This window comes from Lepus europaeus, chromosome 18 (assembly GCF_033115175.1).
Source record: "Lepus europaeus isolate LE1 chromosome 18, mLepTim1.pri, whole genome shotgun sequence".
In the NCBI taxonomy this organism is placed as follows: Eukaryota; Metazoa; Chordata; class Mammalia; order Lagomorpha; family Leporidae; genus Lepus; species Lepus europaeus.
Genome location: NC_084844.1, coordinates 30,415,520 through 30,430,243, shown reverse-complemented (window position 1 = coordinate 30,430,243; position 14,724 = coordinate 30,415,520). Strand labels below are relative to the sequence as shown.

The following is a 14,724-nucleotide window of genomic DNA, read 5'->3' as shown; positions in this document are numbered from 1 at the left end:
CCAAGACTTTACTAAGAGTTATGTACACTAACTTGTACTATAATATGATCACTTTTAGTTTTAAGGATAGTCATTCACTAAGGATTAGGGTGATGTCCTGATGAACAAAGAAACAAACCTCTTTGCAGCAGGAAAAAAGGCTAAGAAGAACTAGAGAAGAATAAAAATTTCTGTAGAGAGTTTATTTCATAGGAAAGCATAGAAAGCCTAAATAATCCTTAAATTTTCTATTTCAGTCACTCTAAATGAACTCACAGGTGTTCATTTCATATTCCATAAATTAGATATATGATTTATTTATACATATAAAAATAATTTCTCAATAAAAGGTCATACAGTTTGCCACACAATGTAGGTGTACTAGTTATTTGTTCTATATTCTAGAACTGGTATCAGAAGCAAAGGTAAAAAAGAATCTTTAAAACTGATTTTTAAAAATGAGTAAATATCTGACATTGTTAAATCTCAATCTAGGACATTAGGAATCTGCAAAATAACTCCTTATAGAATCAGTTTAATGAAGTAGATTTTAACTGACATTTAATGAATATACTACTATTAACTTGTATCCCAAAGCCTGACAAGGCTAACAGACAGTGTCATTTGATCAAGACATTTACAAGGACACTGACAAGTAAAGAAGATTTCTTTTAAAATTGTGGTGGTACACAGTAAAAAAATTTGGTTATTTTGTTTTTATTACAAATGTTCTCAGCATTAACAGCTCCTTTTGGGGCCAGTGTTGTAGCACAAGGGGTTAAGCTTTTATGTGCAATGCTGGCATCCCATATGGGAGTGCTGGTTCAAGTCCCAGTTACTCTGCTTCTGATCCAACTTTCTGCTAACCCACCCTGGGCCCCTGCCAACCATGTGGAGTTTCTGGTTCCTGTCTGAGAATAGGCTGTTGCTGCCATTGGAGGAGTGAGCCAGCGGATGGAAGATCTGTGTTTTTCTTCTTTCTCTCTGCTGCTCTGCCTTTCAAGTATCTATCTATCTTATAAATAAATTTTTTAAAAAAAATTCCTTTTATTGAATTTCCTTAGAAAATGGAAAATCCTACAATGATAACTAAAAATCACTGTCTTTCCTTTGGTCAGGTGCCTTCTGAAGTGGAAAGAGCATGGGGTTTGGCAGATAGACCTGGATTTGAATTTAAGCTCTGTAAATTACTAGCCAGATCTTAATAAACAATTAAAAAGAGAGAAGGTGCTGGTGGAGCACTCAATCTTTTCCACTACACTTTCAGAGCTAAATTCTAATAGTCTTGAGGTAGCTCTTGAATTGATGAATCTTACAGAAATCACAGTTGGTTGCCAGGTTTGTAGAGGAAAAGGCTAAGAAAACAGAGTAAGTAACAGAGTTTAGCTGGACCTGCCAGTGCCCACATTCCCTTACCAAGCTGCACAGTATTAGTATTAAGAGAAAAAGCTCCCATGAAGCCATGAAACCCATCTTGAAATAACTTGGCTAATCCTCTGCCTGCGGTGCCAGCACACCGGGTTCTAGTCCCAGTTGGGGTGCCGGATCCTATCCTGGTTGCTCCTCTTCCAGTCCAGCTCTCTGTTGTGGCCCGGGAAGGCAGTGGAGGATGGCCCAAGTGCTTGGGCCCTGCACCCGCATGGGAGACCAGGAGGAAGCACCTAGCTCCTGCCTTCAGATCGGCGCAGCACGCCGGCCGTAGTGGCCATTTGGGGAGTGAACCAATAGAAGGAAGACCTTTCTCTCTGTCTCTCTCTCTCATTGTCTAACTCTGCCTGTCAAATAAATAAATAAATAAATAAAGTACCCTGTGTATGGAAGTGGAATTTTCTAGAAGGATGAAAGTCGGAGAAGACAACTATGTCTTCTGACTGTGATTTCTGGTGTTTATATATTTTCTTCTTTCTAAAAAGTATTCATAGCTGTGAGGTTTTTTTCTTCTTTTCCTTCTCTGCCTCTTAGAATAAGATCTTAGCTCATCATGTGAATTTCTGAACCTGTTTAAAAGTCAGAACCTGCAAATGACAACAAAGCTATTTCTGTAAAAGTCTGGCATCTTAAACAAGTGAATTCTGCCCCAGTTGGACTAATGTACAAAAGACAACAACTTCAGGGATATGCTGAGGCTTCTTCCACACAGTCCAGGTTCCAACTCAGCAGTTACTGAGCAACTACATGTCATGGCAGGCAATGTGACAAACACTTCCACAAGCTGAACTGCAGAGACTGAATTTTTTCCATTGGCATTCATATACACTTTTATTTTTTATTTTTATTTTTGACAGGCAGAGTTAGACAGTGAGAGAGAGAAAGACAGACAGAGTGGTCTTCCCTCCATTGGTTCACCCCCCAAACGACCGCTACGGCCAGCGCACTGCGCCGATCCGAAGCCAGGATCCAGGTACTTCCTCCTCATATAAACTTTTTAATAGTGTATTCCTGACCACACAAACACTTAGGTCAAAAACTATCAACACTATTCATTTTTCTAAATTTATTTTTTATTTTTATTTTTGACAGGCAGAGTGGATAGTGAGAGAGACATTGAGAAAGGGCTTCCTTTTTGCCGTTGGTTCACCCTCCAATGGCCGCTGCAGTTGGCGCATCGCGCTGATCCGAAGCCAGGAGCCAGGTGCTTCTCCTGGTCTCCCATGCGGGTGCAGGGCCTGAGGACTTTGGCCATACTCCACTGCCTTCCCGGGCCATAGCAGAGAGCTGGCCTGGAAGAGGGGCAACCGGGATAGAATCCGGAACCCCGACCGGGACTAGAACTCGGTGTGCCGGTGCCGCAAGGCGGAGGATTAGCCTGTTAAGCCACGGCACCGACCTTCATTTTTTTTAAAAATATTTATTTATGGAGGCCAGCGCTGTGGCGCAGTGGGTTAACGCCCTGGTCTGAAGCACCAGCATCCCATATGGCACCGGTTCGAGACCTGGCTGCTTCACTTCCTGTCCAGCTCTGCTATGGCTCAGGAAAGCAGTAGAAGATGGCCCAAGTCCTTGGGCCCCTGCACCCACGTGGGAGACCCAGAAGAAGCTCCTGGCTCCTGGCTTCGGATCAGCGCAGCCCCGGCCTTTGCAGCCATTTTGGGAAGTAAACCATCAGATGAAAGACCTCTCTCTCTCTCTCTCTCTGCCTCTCCTCTCTCTGTGTAACTCTGACTTTCAAATAAATGAATAAATCTTAAAAAAAAAAAAAAGATTTATGAATGAAGCCAGGAGCCAGGAGTCAGGAGCCAGGAGCTTCCTCCAGGTCTCCCACGTGGGTGCAGGGGCCCAAGGACTTGGGCCATCTTTGACTGCTTTCCCAGGCCATAGCAGAGAGCTGGATCGCAAGTGGAACAGCTGGGACGTGAACTAGCATCCATATGGGATGCTGGCACTGCAGGCAGCAGCTTTATCTGCTACGCCACAGAGTCAGCCCCAGCACTATTCATTTCTGATTATGACTTTGTTAGTTTTTAAAATATCATTACCATATTATTAGAAACCATCTTAACAGCCTGATTCTGATGTAGCTAACTCATTCCTTCTGAAATGAATGCTTGTTCCTACAAGCCTTTGGATTCCTTTCCCATACTTTCAGAAGCTATAGGTTAAAGATATCCTTCTTTTAGGAACAGGCCATCAAGGAGAGAGGCACCTTTCTATGAAGGGAGGAAGGAACCTCCACTGTGATACGGCCTTGACTAAACAAGTTCAGAGTCGGTGAACTCAAGGGGCTTCCATAGCCTAGACAGCTCATAGCAAGAGTCTCGGGTGATTGCTGACGTCATAAATAAGAGTGCCAATTGTTAAATCAACAACGGGAGTCACTGGGTACATGCTCCCCACGTAGGATCTCTGTCCTTAATGTGTTTTACTATGAAACTTAAAAAAACACTACTAGTCGAACAATACCCTATACCTTGTGCGGTTGTGTGAGTGCAGCCTGTTGAAATCCTTGCTTAGTATATACTAAGTTGATCTGGAGTATATGAAGGTAATTGAAAATGAAACTCGATGAAGGGCGGGATGGGAGAGGGAGTGGGAGAGAGGAGGGCCACGGGAGGGAGGGAGGTTGGGGGGGAAAGCCACAATAATACAAAAGTTGCACTTTGTAAATTCACATTTATTAAATAAAAAAAATAATAACTATATAACAAACAAAAAAAAGAAAAAAAAGAACTTAATACTTTACCCTTTTAGTATTTTTTATATTCTACTTAAAACTATTGGTTGAACTCTGTAATTAATACACAATTATTCTTAGGTATCTAATTAATGCTATAATTAGTACTCAAATAGTATTTTACACTTTGTGTTTCTGTGTGGGTGCAAATTGTTTAAATCTTTACTTAATATATGCTAAATTGATCTTCTGTATATAAAGATAATTGAAAATTAAAAAAAAAAAGATATCCGTCTTTTTTTTTTTTTTTTTTTTTTACAGGCAGAGTGGACAGTGAGAGAGAGAGAGAGACAGAGAGAAAGGTCTTCCTTTGCCGTTGGTTCACCCTCCAATGGCCGCCGCGGTAGCGTGCTGCGGCCGGCGCACCGCGCTGTTCCGATGGCAGGAGCCAGGTGCTTCTCCTGGTCTCCCATGGGGTGCAGAGCCCAAACACTTGGGCCATCCTCCACTGCACTCCCTGGCCACAGCAGAGAGCTGGCCTGGAAGAGGGGCAACCGGGACAGGATCGGTGCCCCGACCGGGACTAGAACCCGGTGTGCCGGCGCCGCAAGGCGGAGGATTAGCCTGTTGAGCCACGGCGCCGGCAAGATATCCGTCTTTTAACTCCAGTTACTATATGAACTAAGGCAAATCATTTAATCTTGATGAGACTCTTCACTGCAGAGTGGGGATAAATATCTACAACACAAGATTGCTGTAAGAATCACAGAACATATGTAAGTCAGCATATTGGAGGTGGTAAATAATGTCAGCTGAATCAGACTCTCATATCTGTTGTGAACAATTTCACATTGATAGCAAATTTAATTATGTTATTCCTCAAATTGAGAACCTTTCATGAGTGCTCACTGGTAGGAAAAAGCTGAAACTCGGTAACTTGTCAACCCCAGCACAAGAAACTAGCTGCAATCTACTTTCTCTAGCCTCACCATGCACCTTCCATCCCATCGTATTAAGTCTTCATTCTATTCTCGGAGGATACTTCTCAAATCAGTCATGGTCTTCCAACTACTGACACTTTAACACTTACCAAGTCTTATGTAGACTGTCACCATCCTCCTTCCCATCTCTCTACTTGACAAACTTCCAAACTTCACAGCCAAATTCAGCCAGTATCTCTGCAGTAAGTTTTTTCCAATTCTCTGGACATACTTAACTGCTCCTTTCTCTTTGCTTCAAACATACTTTTACTTATTCATATCACTGCCCTTTTACTCTCCTTTCTCCATCTCCCAAAATCATAGCATATTAAATCAACAACTCCCAAATTACTAGCAGGGATTCTTTCAGTTGGCTAGAACCATGTCTTTTCCAAGGTTGTTTCCCCAGAATGGTTCAGGTACACAATAAATTCACAATAATTAACGAGAACTAGTACATAGCCTGAGAAAATTAAGGTGGTTTTGAGAGAAATGATAAAAGTAAATGAATAAAGAGAGTGATGATGCAAAGCAAACAATTTTGGCTGCTACTCCTTCAATGCTCACCAATGGGACTGGTTTCTCAATATGTTGCATCCAGAGTCCTGGTCCTGCTACTTATCCAAAAGCCTAGGTTCCAGTTCCAGTGATATACTCAGCATTTCCTGAAAATAGATCTCTTCCAGGGGTGAAATATGTCCTATATCAATCCTTTGTGAACAGTGACTAACAGGGAACACTTCTTTCTTCGACTTTTGTCTTTACTTACAGGGCTCAAGGAAATAAAAAAACAGATACAACCTGACTTTATCAAATTTAAGATGGTACGAGTGGTAAGAGATACCATTATTTCATGAAGCACTAAGAGTAAAAAAAATGCTGCTAATTATACTATGACACTGATTGTGAGATTCACCTCAATTTCAGAGAAGCAAGAGGAAAAAAGCAGACACACCACACAAACACAGGTAAGTTATCCTATTGATGCATTATATTGGGTATGCTGTAACATATGTGTCTTAGAACTAACTAAATACAATTTGAAGTGTACCTATAATACCATGTTTGACAAGACGCCTTATGACTTCTACTTGCTTTCCTTATGTTATTAGCAATAAAAGGAAGAAATGGGCTAAAATACTTGAAAACTTCCAAGTGTTTTCCAGGAAGGAGAGGTATCTTGGTGTGGAGTCCAGAAGGTGACCATGGAATGGTGAAACAGCAGATCAGTAATCAATGGAAATATGATCAAACAGCTACAGGACCATTTATTCTTTAATTTATAAATATATATAATATTACAAATATTATAATTATAAATATTATAAATTGAGAAATTACTATGCATCATAAACTATACTTGGGACTAAGGATATTATTGTGAATAAACTAATAAACTAATAAACTTGTCCTTAAAAAACATAGTGGGGCCGGTACTATGTTGTGGTGGGTGAAGCCTGCAGTGCCCGCATCACTTATGGCCACTGGTTCAAGTCCTGGTTGCTCCACTTGCAATCCATTTCTTTGCTACGTCCTGGGAAAGCAGTAGTTATGGCCCAAGTGTTAGGGCCCCTGAACCCATGTGGGAGACACAGAGGAGGCTCCTGGCTCCTGGCTTCAGGAACTCTGCCTTTCAAATAAATAATCTTTTTTTTTTTTTTTAAAGAAACATATTGTTTTATGGGTCAGGTGGAGGTAACAGTCACAGGCATTACAAAGTAAGATAGATAACATGAAGAAAAGGAAAAGGTACTAGGAGCATATATAGGAAAAATAAAACCAGGGCTACACTAGAGGATAACAGGGAATACATCTCTTAAGCAGATCTTTGTATTGAAATATGGAAGTAATGGAGGAATGGAAGAGAGAGTGATGGAATAGCATATGAGATAAGAAAGAAACTAGCCAATTCCAGGACCTGAGAGAATGTGCCTCTGAAGGCATCAAGATAAAGAGCCACAGAAACAGAGGGCAGAAGCCACACCTTACTGATTTTGTAGGCAACCAAGTATTAGTTAGATATGTTGGGAGGGAAATATGCATGGTGTACAAGGGCACACAAACCCACTGAGGGTCCTGATAAAAACTGATGATAATTTAAGCCGTGGTGACCAGATTTCCTCTGATCAATAAGACTGATGGGTTAAGGAAATACTCAAAGTAAAAAAGTCACCATATATGCTAATGAATTGGCTGTTATGGAAGACAAAGTAGGAAAGTTGGAAGCTACTAGGCTTTCTGACTTTGTAAATGGAAGGTGTCATTCACCAATGGAAGAGGTATTGTTTGGGAAGAGAAGAGAAGAGAAGGTTTTGAGGTGAACAATATGGATTCTGCCTCAGAAATGCTGAGTTTCAGATGTCTTTAAGAGATTCAAGTAGAAACATTGATCAGGAAATTGGATATGTGGGTATAAGTGTCCAGGCAAAAAAAAAAATTAAGATTAAAAGTTGAGAACTCTGGATTGATAACAGGACTAGCTGATAGGGTGGAAAGACCTTGGAATTCTTCTATTTCCTTAATTCAGTACTTACTATATTTCTTCTCAATGTATAGGTTGCATCTAGCTCTTATAGCTGGGAGAATCTTCTTTCTTCACTTGAATTGGAAATCTGTATTCATGCTACCTCCAGTTTCCAACTCTGAGTATGGTTTTCAAGGAAACACAATATTGGTTTTACTAAACCAGTTTTATATTCTCATATTCATCAGGAGAAAAATATCAGAATGGGGGGTGCTACAGTACCTAATCATAATTAATGAAAGAAAATTCCTTCTGAGTTCCAAAAACTCCTTTAGAGTTTTGGAAGTTTTGGAATATAAGTGGAATATAATCCAGATATAAATTAAGATAACCTACCTTGTTAATTTTTAAACATTATATTGTTAAAACAAACTTTCATTAAGTTAAAGTACTCATATGCACTTAAAACATTAACAGTTGCTGAGTTCAGCAATCTGATGACGGTTATTAGCTTATATTTCCCATTTCATAAATATAACATAAATACACCTACTATTCAGAAATTTTATGCAGATTAAGAAGTTATTAGAATGCCTTAAACAGCTGTAAAATGTAGTAAATATATTATCAAAAAATTTTTAAAATTCCATCTATTTTGTATTTATATATTTGATATGCAATAAATCTCCATATTGAGGAAATAGTCAAAAATAAATGTGAGCACTGGAAAACTACTTATTCTTCTCCTGCACATTTCTCTATTTTGGCTGTTTTCTTCTGTGGGATGTGATCAGGACAAAGAGGATTAATAATTATGTGCTTCCCTCTAGTGGTACATAGGGAGAAAATCCATTAGAAGGTTTTGCTTTTTAATAAACTCTTCAATGAAATGTTAAGAAAACCAACATAAAAAATACACATCATGGGTATAATTTCTTAATATGCACTCACTGATGGAAGATTGATGAAGAGTCATTCTGGTAAGTACCACTGTTACCAATGTATTACTCTAACAGCAAATGCTTGTCTTAAAAGCACATGCAGATTCTTATCACTTGTTACATCCTTGGTTGATTACAGCACAATATCAAGTATGGTCCAAGGAGTATAGTGCTGTACTGAACACACACACAAACAAAAGCACCCCTTTTTTTAAAAAAAACAAAACAAAACAAAAAACTAAGTGGTATTAACCATCTCAATTCTTAAAAGAAAAAAAACTTCATTTTTCCTTGTTATAATTTCATTAAATTTAGCATTTATAAATGTTCTTCTCTGGCTAGTTATTCACCTTTAAAAGCCAAAAATATATATCATTGTAATATCTTATGTTTATAATGTAATACTTAGAATATGAAAAGAATATTTGGAACATGTCTTGTATGAACAAAGCCAGAAACAGTTACAACTATTACAACTGTTTTGTAAGATTTTAGTGAAACTCTTTTCCTTATTAAGAAATAACAATTCAGATAAGTAAACTGCTTGCTACTCAAGTGTTTCTAGTGGTAGGGGAGAAGGTAAGAATAGGACTATTTACAATGGGAAGTATAATAATAAATAAGAACAAATTTAATCTCTCCAAAAAGGACCACCACAGGAAATTTTTACAAATATCTCTCTCCCTCTGTCTTTCTCTCCTTCTCTCTCTCTCTCACACACACACACAATTACATTAGTAAAACAGAAATAACAAATGAAATTCAAGAGAAATGAAAATTCAAATATAGTAACCTATTAAATAACTTGCTGTGAATTTGCCTTAAATTTGGGTCTGACTTCTCAGCAACCAGAACAAAAAAGAATGCATGACATTACATATTTCTCACATGGAAGAGCAAAGAAAGACTTCCTAATTAAAAACAAAACAAAACAAAACAAAAAACACCAATAAAAGGCACTCTGTTGTCTTAATTCTAAATCTAATTTCTCAATGGATTCTAAATATAAATTCTCACATGAGCAACTAGTTAGTGGTAGAACTAGCACACTCAATAAGAAGCACTGCAAATTCACATTTTGTTTTCAGTTTTTACTAGTCTGTCTTATTTTGCATTTAGGAGAGGCTAAAAGAATGTTTTTCAAGTTCAAATGACCTGCTTAGGCCAATCCCAGAGCAGTGATGTCTTCAAATATAATGTCTCTGAATTGGGATAAAAGTATATAACTTAAAAGTATATAATCTTTAGTTGGAGGCTGACATAGGTGTTACTTTCATATGTGAGAAACCTATTCATTTGTAGGTTTAATGCTGCTTTCAGGGTAAGAGTCTATCTTCTTCCCTCTTTGTATCTTTGAGATATATGGTCATGGTGGACATTCAGTTTATATCCAAAGTTATTGAAAAGTCAGAAAATAAACCTTACCACCAGTAGGTATTTTGATATGGGGGAGGATATTTTTATCTTTACCTTAGAACAGTCTCCTCCAGGAATGATTTCCTGTATGTAAACCAATGGACCTTCGTTCCGATTAATTCCTCCTAGGATCTTCAGACCAAGACCTGTTTCCTTCAGAATCGTGATCATCTGAAAGGCAGGGTCCCTGAAATAAAGTAAACAGGCACTCACAGGTCAAGTTAGAGACTGGTACGTTCGTTTTTCTTTAAACTACCTATTAAGTCAAATTCTCAGATCTAGAAAACCCAAAAAAAGAATGCCTGCAAGCAATTAGATTTTTAAAAATATGGTGACATAAAGCAACCAGGTGGAATTTTTTACTTGTATTTTACGTTTTCTCTACAAACAACTAAAACATAAAGGTATTTACAGTAGAGATGCTTATTTCTTTGGACTCTAACAAAGAAAATGTTTTAAATTATGATAACCAAAGAGATGTGCTTTTAGTTGATTATTAGACTACACTGAAGTATTTCAAAACTGAACATTTTGATGAATTAGGTAAATAATTTTGGAAGATATGTTTGTGGCCACTTAAAGAAAAATAAATATGACCCTTATTTGAATCTCAAAAATAAAGTTTATCTTTTTAATTTAGAAAGAATATTTTCCTGGTCGAAAATACTTGTTTCAGCTATAATTTCTGCCAGCCATAAGAGTAATGCCATTATAAAAGAAGGAATTGTCCAAAAAAAATCTGTCAAAGGAACACTTTCAAGTTTTGCTTCTGAACCCTCTGGTCAGTAGTCTTATTGGTCAAGCAGGTGCAGGGCCTAAGCACTTGGGTCATCCTCTACTGCTTTCCCAGGCCATAGCAGAGAGCTGGATCGGAAGAGGAGCAGCCGGGTCATGAACTGGCACCCATATGGGATACCAGCACTGCAGGCGGCAGCTTTACGCACTATGCCACAGTGCTAGCCCCAGCTCCTGACTTTTTCTAACCCCAACAGAATATCCATTATTAATACAGTACCATATGTCTAATCTTTTTCCTCTAAAACATAAATTTCAATGTCAGCACATAATTCATACACATGGCTAGAACCTTATTGTAAAACTTTTAAAGATTTTACATTAATTGCATTTTTGCTATTAAAAATAGTAATGCTGTTTAATTTTAATCATAATCACAGAATTTAAAATTAAAACTATACAGTAATACTACTGCTTATCTAGTAGATCAATAAAAGTTTAAAACGTTGACAACATATTTTGATGGCAAAGCTATAGGAAAAGAGGCATTTTGTACATGGTTTGTGGATTTACAAAATGGTACAACTTCTAAAGAGAAAATTTGGTAATCTCTAACAAAAAATTATTACCTAATTCAGCAATCTCATTTCTAGGAGTAATATGCCCAAAAATATTCTGGCAAAAGAAAAAATGACTTACATATTAGGTTATTTATTTTGGAATAATTTATATCTATCAAAAAATGCAAGCAATCTAAGATTCTCTCAATAAGGTACTGGCTGAATAAACTATGGTTCATCCACAAAATGGAATACTATGTAGTTGTAACAAGGAAAAATGAAAATCTTTTCTAGCTTGCCACTAACACTTACCCTAGGAGTCAGCACATAATGGTTCTATACTTGGATCTCTGCCACCTATGTGGGAAACCTATAAAAAGTCCCTGGCTCCTGGCTTCAACCTGTCCTAGCCTCAGCCATTGCAGGGATTTGCAGAATAAACAGTGGATGGGAAATCACTCTCTGTTAAGTAAGTAAATAAATAAATATTACAAGGTTATCTATGGGCCGGCATTGTGGCACAGTGGGTTAACTGCTGTTTGTGACACTGGCAACCCCATACTAGGATGTTTGTACAAGTCCTGGCTACTCCATTTCTGATCCAGCTCTCTGCTAATGCACCTGGGAAGGCAGTGGATGATGGCCCAAATACTTGGTCCCCTGCCATTCATGTGGGAGACCTGGATGCAGTTCCTGTCCTCTGGCTTTGGCCTGACCCAGCCTTGTAACAGACATTTAAGGTGTGAACCAGTGGATGGAAGATATCTGCCCCAATCCCCACTACTGTTGTCCTACCTTTCAAATAAATAAATAAATAAATAAATCCTTTAAAAAAAAAAAAAAGGTTATCTTTAGGAGGAATGAGGGCACAGAGTAAAGGACAAGAATAGGAATTTTGAATGTTCCTTGTTAAATGTATGTTATGAATTTGTGAAACGGCACCAGTGCCTCCTGTCCCTGTCTGCATGATCTCTGGTAATGTGACTTTACCACTCCCTTCCACTGAAAGCCACTCCTTGAATTTGAACTTTGCTATTTGAATTGCTCTGGCCAATGTGACGCCAGGAAATGTGAGGAAATTAGACACTGCTTAGAGAGGAATGATTCTGCCACCATGAGAAGAAGCCTAAGGTAGCTTCTGGATAAATGACACCAGGTCAAAAGAGATCTCAGCTATCCAGCTTTATAAGCTGAGGCCTCAGAACATACGAATGAAACCTTTTACATGAAAAATATTAAATGCTGACTGTTACATTTTGAGTGGTTTGTTAGCAGAAGCTAATCTTACATTAGGTAATTTTTATACAGAAATTATAAATAAAATATTTAAGAGTATTTCAAATAATTTTAAAGAGAATGCAGATTTTGGCCCATACATTGAATTTGGCTGAAATATGGGTAATTCAGTGTAATACTTTGTTCATTATTCATTATTGCTATCCTAGGTCACACTGGACAGCTAGCTATAAAAACAAAACCTCTCTACTAAAAGTTCATTAAGAATCTACACATTTTAAACTATGATATTTTAAAACATATTAAAAAATTTAAAGATTACTTTTCAAGTGGACCAGATGACACCACAGTAGATGTATTTTTATTCATGCTTTCACCACAGTAGCCTTGGATTTAACAGCTGTGTAAATGAAGAACTTGATGAAGAGTCTAGAAAGTCTTCTTTTCCTAAGATTGAAGAAGTAGAAAATAAACTGTCAGCTCCTAGAACAGTCAAATTTGATTCCAACTTTGCATTAAAACATACATACTTGGCACATAAAAAATATATGCATGTATATAGACGTTAGATGTAATTCTGAGCTATGGCATTTTAGTCACTGATGATAACATCTGAGAAGTGTAAACACTTCTAGATAGATAGCAGGTCTATATCATTATGAATATATCTATAAAAACTGTATTCTCTGGCAAAGATGATGAATAGAAGGGGGCTCAAAAATTCATGGAAAATGCACATTGTTTTTTTTTTTAAGATTTGTTTTTTTCTTAAAGATTTATTTTATTTATTTAAAAGACAGTTTCAGAGAGAGGTAGAGTCAGAGAGAGAGAGAGGTCTTCCATCTGGTGGCTCACCCCCCAAATGGCTGCAATGGCCAGAGCTGAGCTGATCTGAAGCCAGGAGACAGGAGCTTCTTCTGCGTCTCCCATGTGGGTTCAGGGGTCCAAGCACTTGGGCCATCCTCTACTGCTTTCCCAGGCCATAGCAGATAGCTGGGTAGGAAGTGGAACAGATGGGAGTTGTGCTGTTGCCCATATGGGATGCCGGCACTGCAGGCCAGGGCTTTAACCTGCTGCACCACAGCACTGGCGCCCGCATTGTTGTTTAATTCAATTTTTTTTACACAAACTCTTTTTAAGCCCTTCATACAGCCATGCATTAGGTAACTTAACAGTTTCCATCACTACGAAGTTTAAAAATCACATAATAATTAGGGCTGGCATTGTAGCACAGCTGATTAAGCCACCACTTGCATCACCGGCATCCCATATCAGAGGGCCAGTTAAAGTTTTGCTGCTATGCTTCTTAGATCAAATGCTCAGGCCCCTGACACCCACATGGGAGACCCAGATGGAGCTCTGGGCTCCTAGCTTTGGCCTGGATAGACCGAGCCATTGCAGCTAATTGAAGAGTGGACCAAAGGATGGATGATCTTGCTATCTGTGTCTCTCCCTCCCTCTCTGTCACTTGCCTTTCAAATACATACATAAATCTTAAAAATACATTTTTGTACTTTTTTCATATATGTACTCTTAAAGATTTTATTTATTTATTCGAGAGAGAGAGAGTTACAGAGAGAGGGAGAGACAGAGAGAAAGGTCTTCCATCCACTGGTTCACTCCCCAAATGGCTGCAATGGCTGGAGCTGGGCCAATCAGAAGCCAGCAGCCAGGAGCTTCAACCAGATCTCCCACACAGGTGCAGGGGCCCAAACACTTGGGCCATCTTTCACTGCCTTCCCAGGCCATAAGCAGAGAGATGGATGGGAAGAGGAGCAGCTGGGATGTGAACCAGAGCCCATAAGGGATGCTGGCGCCGCAGATGGCAGCTTAGCCTACTAAGCTGAAGCGCCGGCCCTGTATGTACTTATAAAATCACATAATAAAAGACTGAGGAAAATGTCTCTTATGAACACAAGGCTATGAAGTTTATAGACAGAAAAATAATTATGATATACTGGAACAAAACAGAAAATATTATTATCTCACCAACTCTCTTGAAGGACTTCCTCCAGATCCTGTATTACTCTGATTCATATTACTCCATGAGCTTCTTAAATACTCTTCTGAAAAGAAAAAGAAAAAAAAAGATTGTAATGCTTATATAGCTCCACTGTGAAAATAAGAGAATAGTGCAGTTTCATTTAATTACAAGAAACTGATTTGAATAGAGCTTTACTACCTCTGCATAAGAAATATGAAAGAAGCAAAAGAACTTCAATTTGAAAAGGACATTAGGATCACTTAGCACAAATCTCTTAGTGAGGGAATGAGAAGCTCAGATTCAGAGAGACTGTTCTTC

General features: G+C 38.3%; 1 protein-coding gene across 1 annotated transcript in view; it reads right to left on the bottom strand.

The window, feature by feature from the left end:
* The window catches only part of STXBP4 (syntaxin binding protein 4), a 182,063-nt gene that overhangs the window by 153,894 nt on the left and 13,445 nt on the right, over nucleotides 1-14,724 (bottom strand). The window contains exons 2-4 of the mRNA XM_062216363.1: nucleotides 14,412-14,488; nucleotides 12,745-12,869; nucleotides 9,946-10,078 (exon numbers count right to left, since the gene is read on the bottom strand). Of these exons, the coding sequence (XP_062072347.1) occupies nucleotides 9,946-10,078; nucleotides 12,745-12,791 (180 nt within the window). The 5' untranslated portion in view covers nucleotides 12,792-12,869; nucleotides 14,412-14,488. The remainder of the gene's footprint in view (nucleotides 1-9,945; nucleotides 10,079-12,744; nucleotides 12,870-14,411; nucleotides 14,489-14,724) is intronic.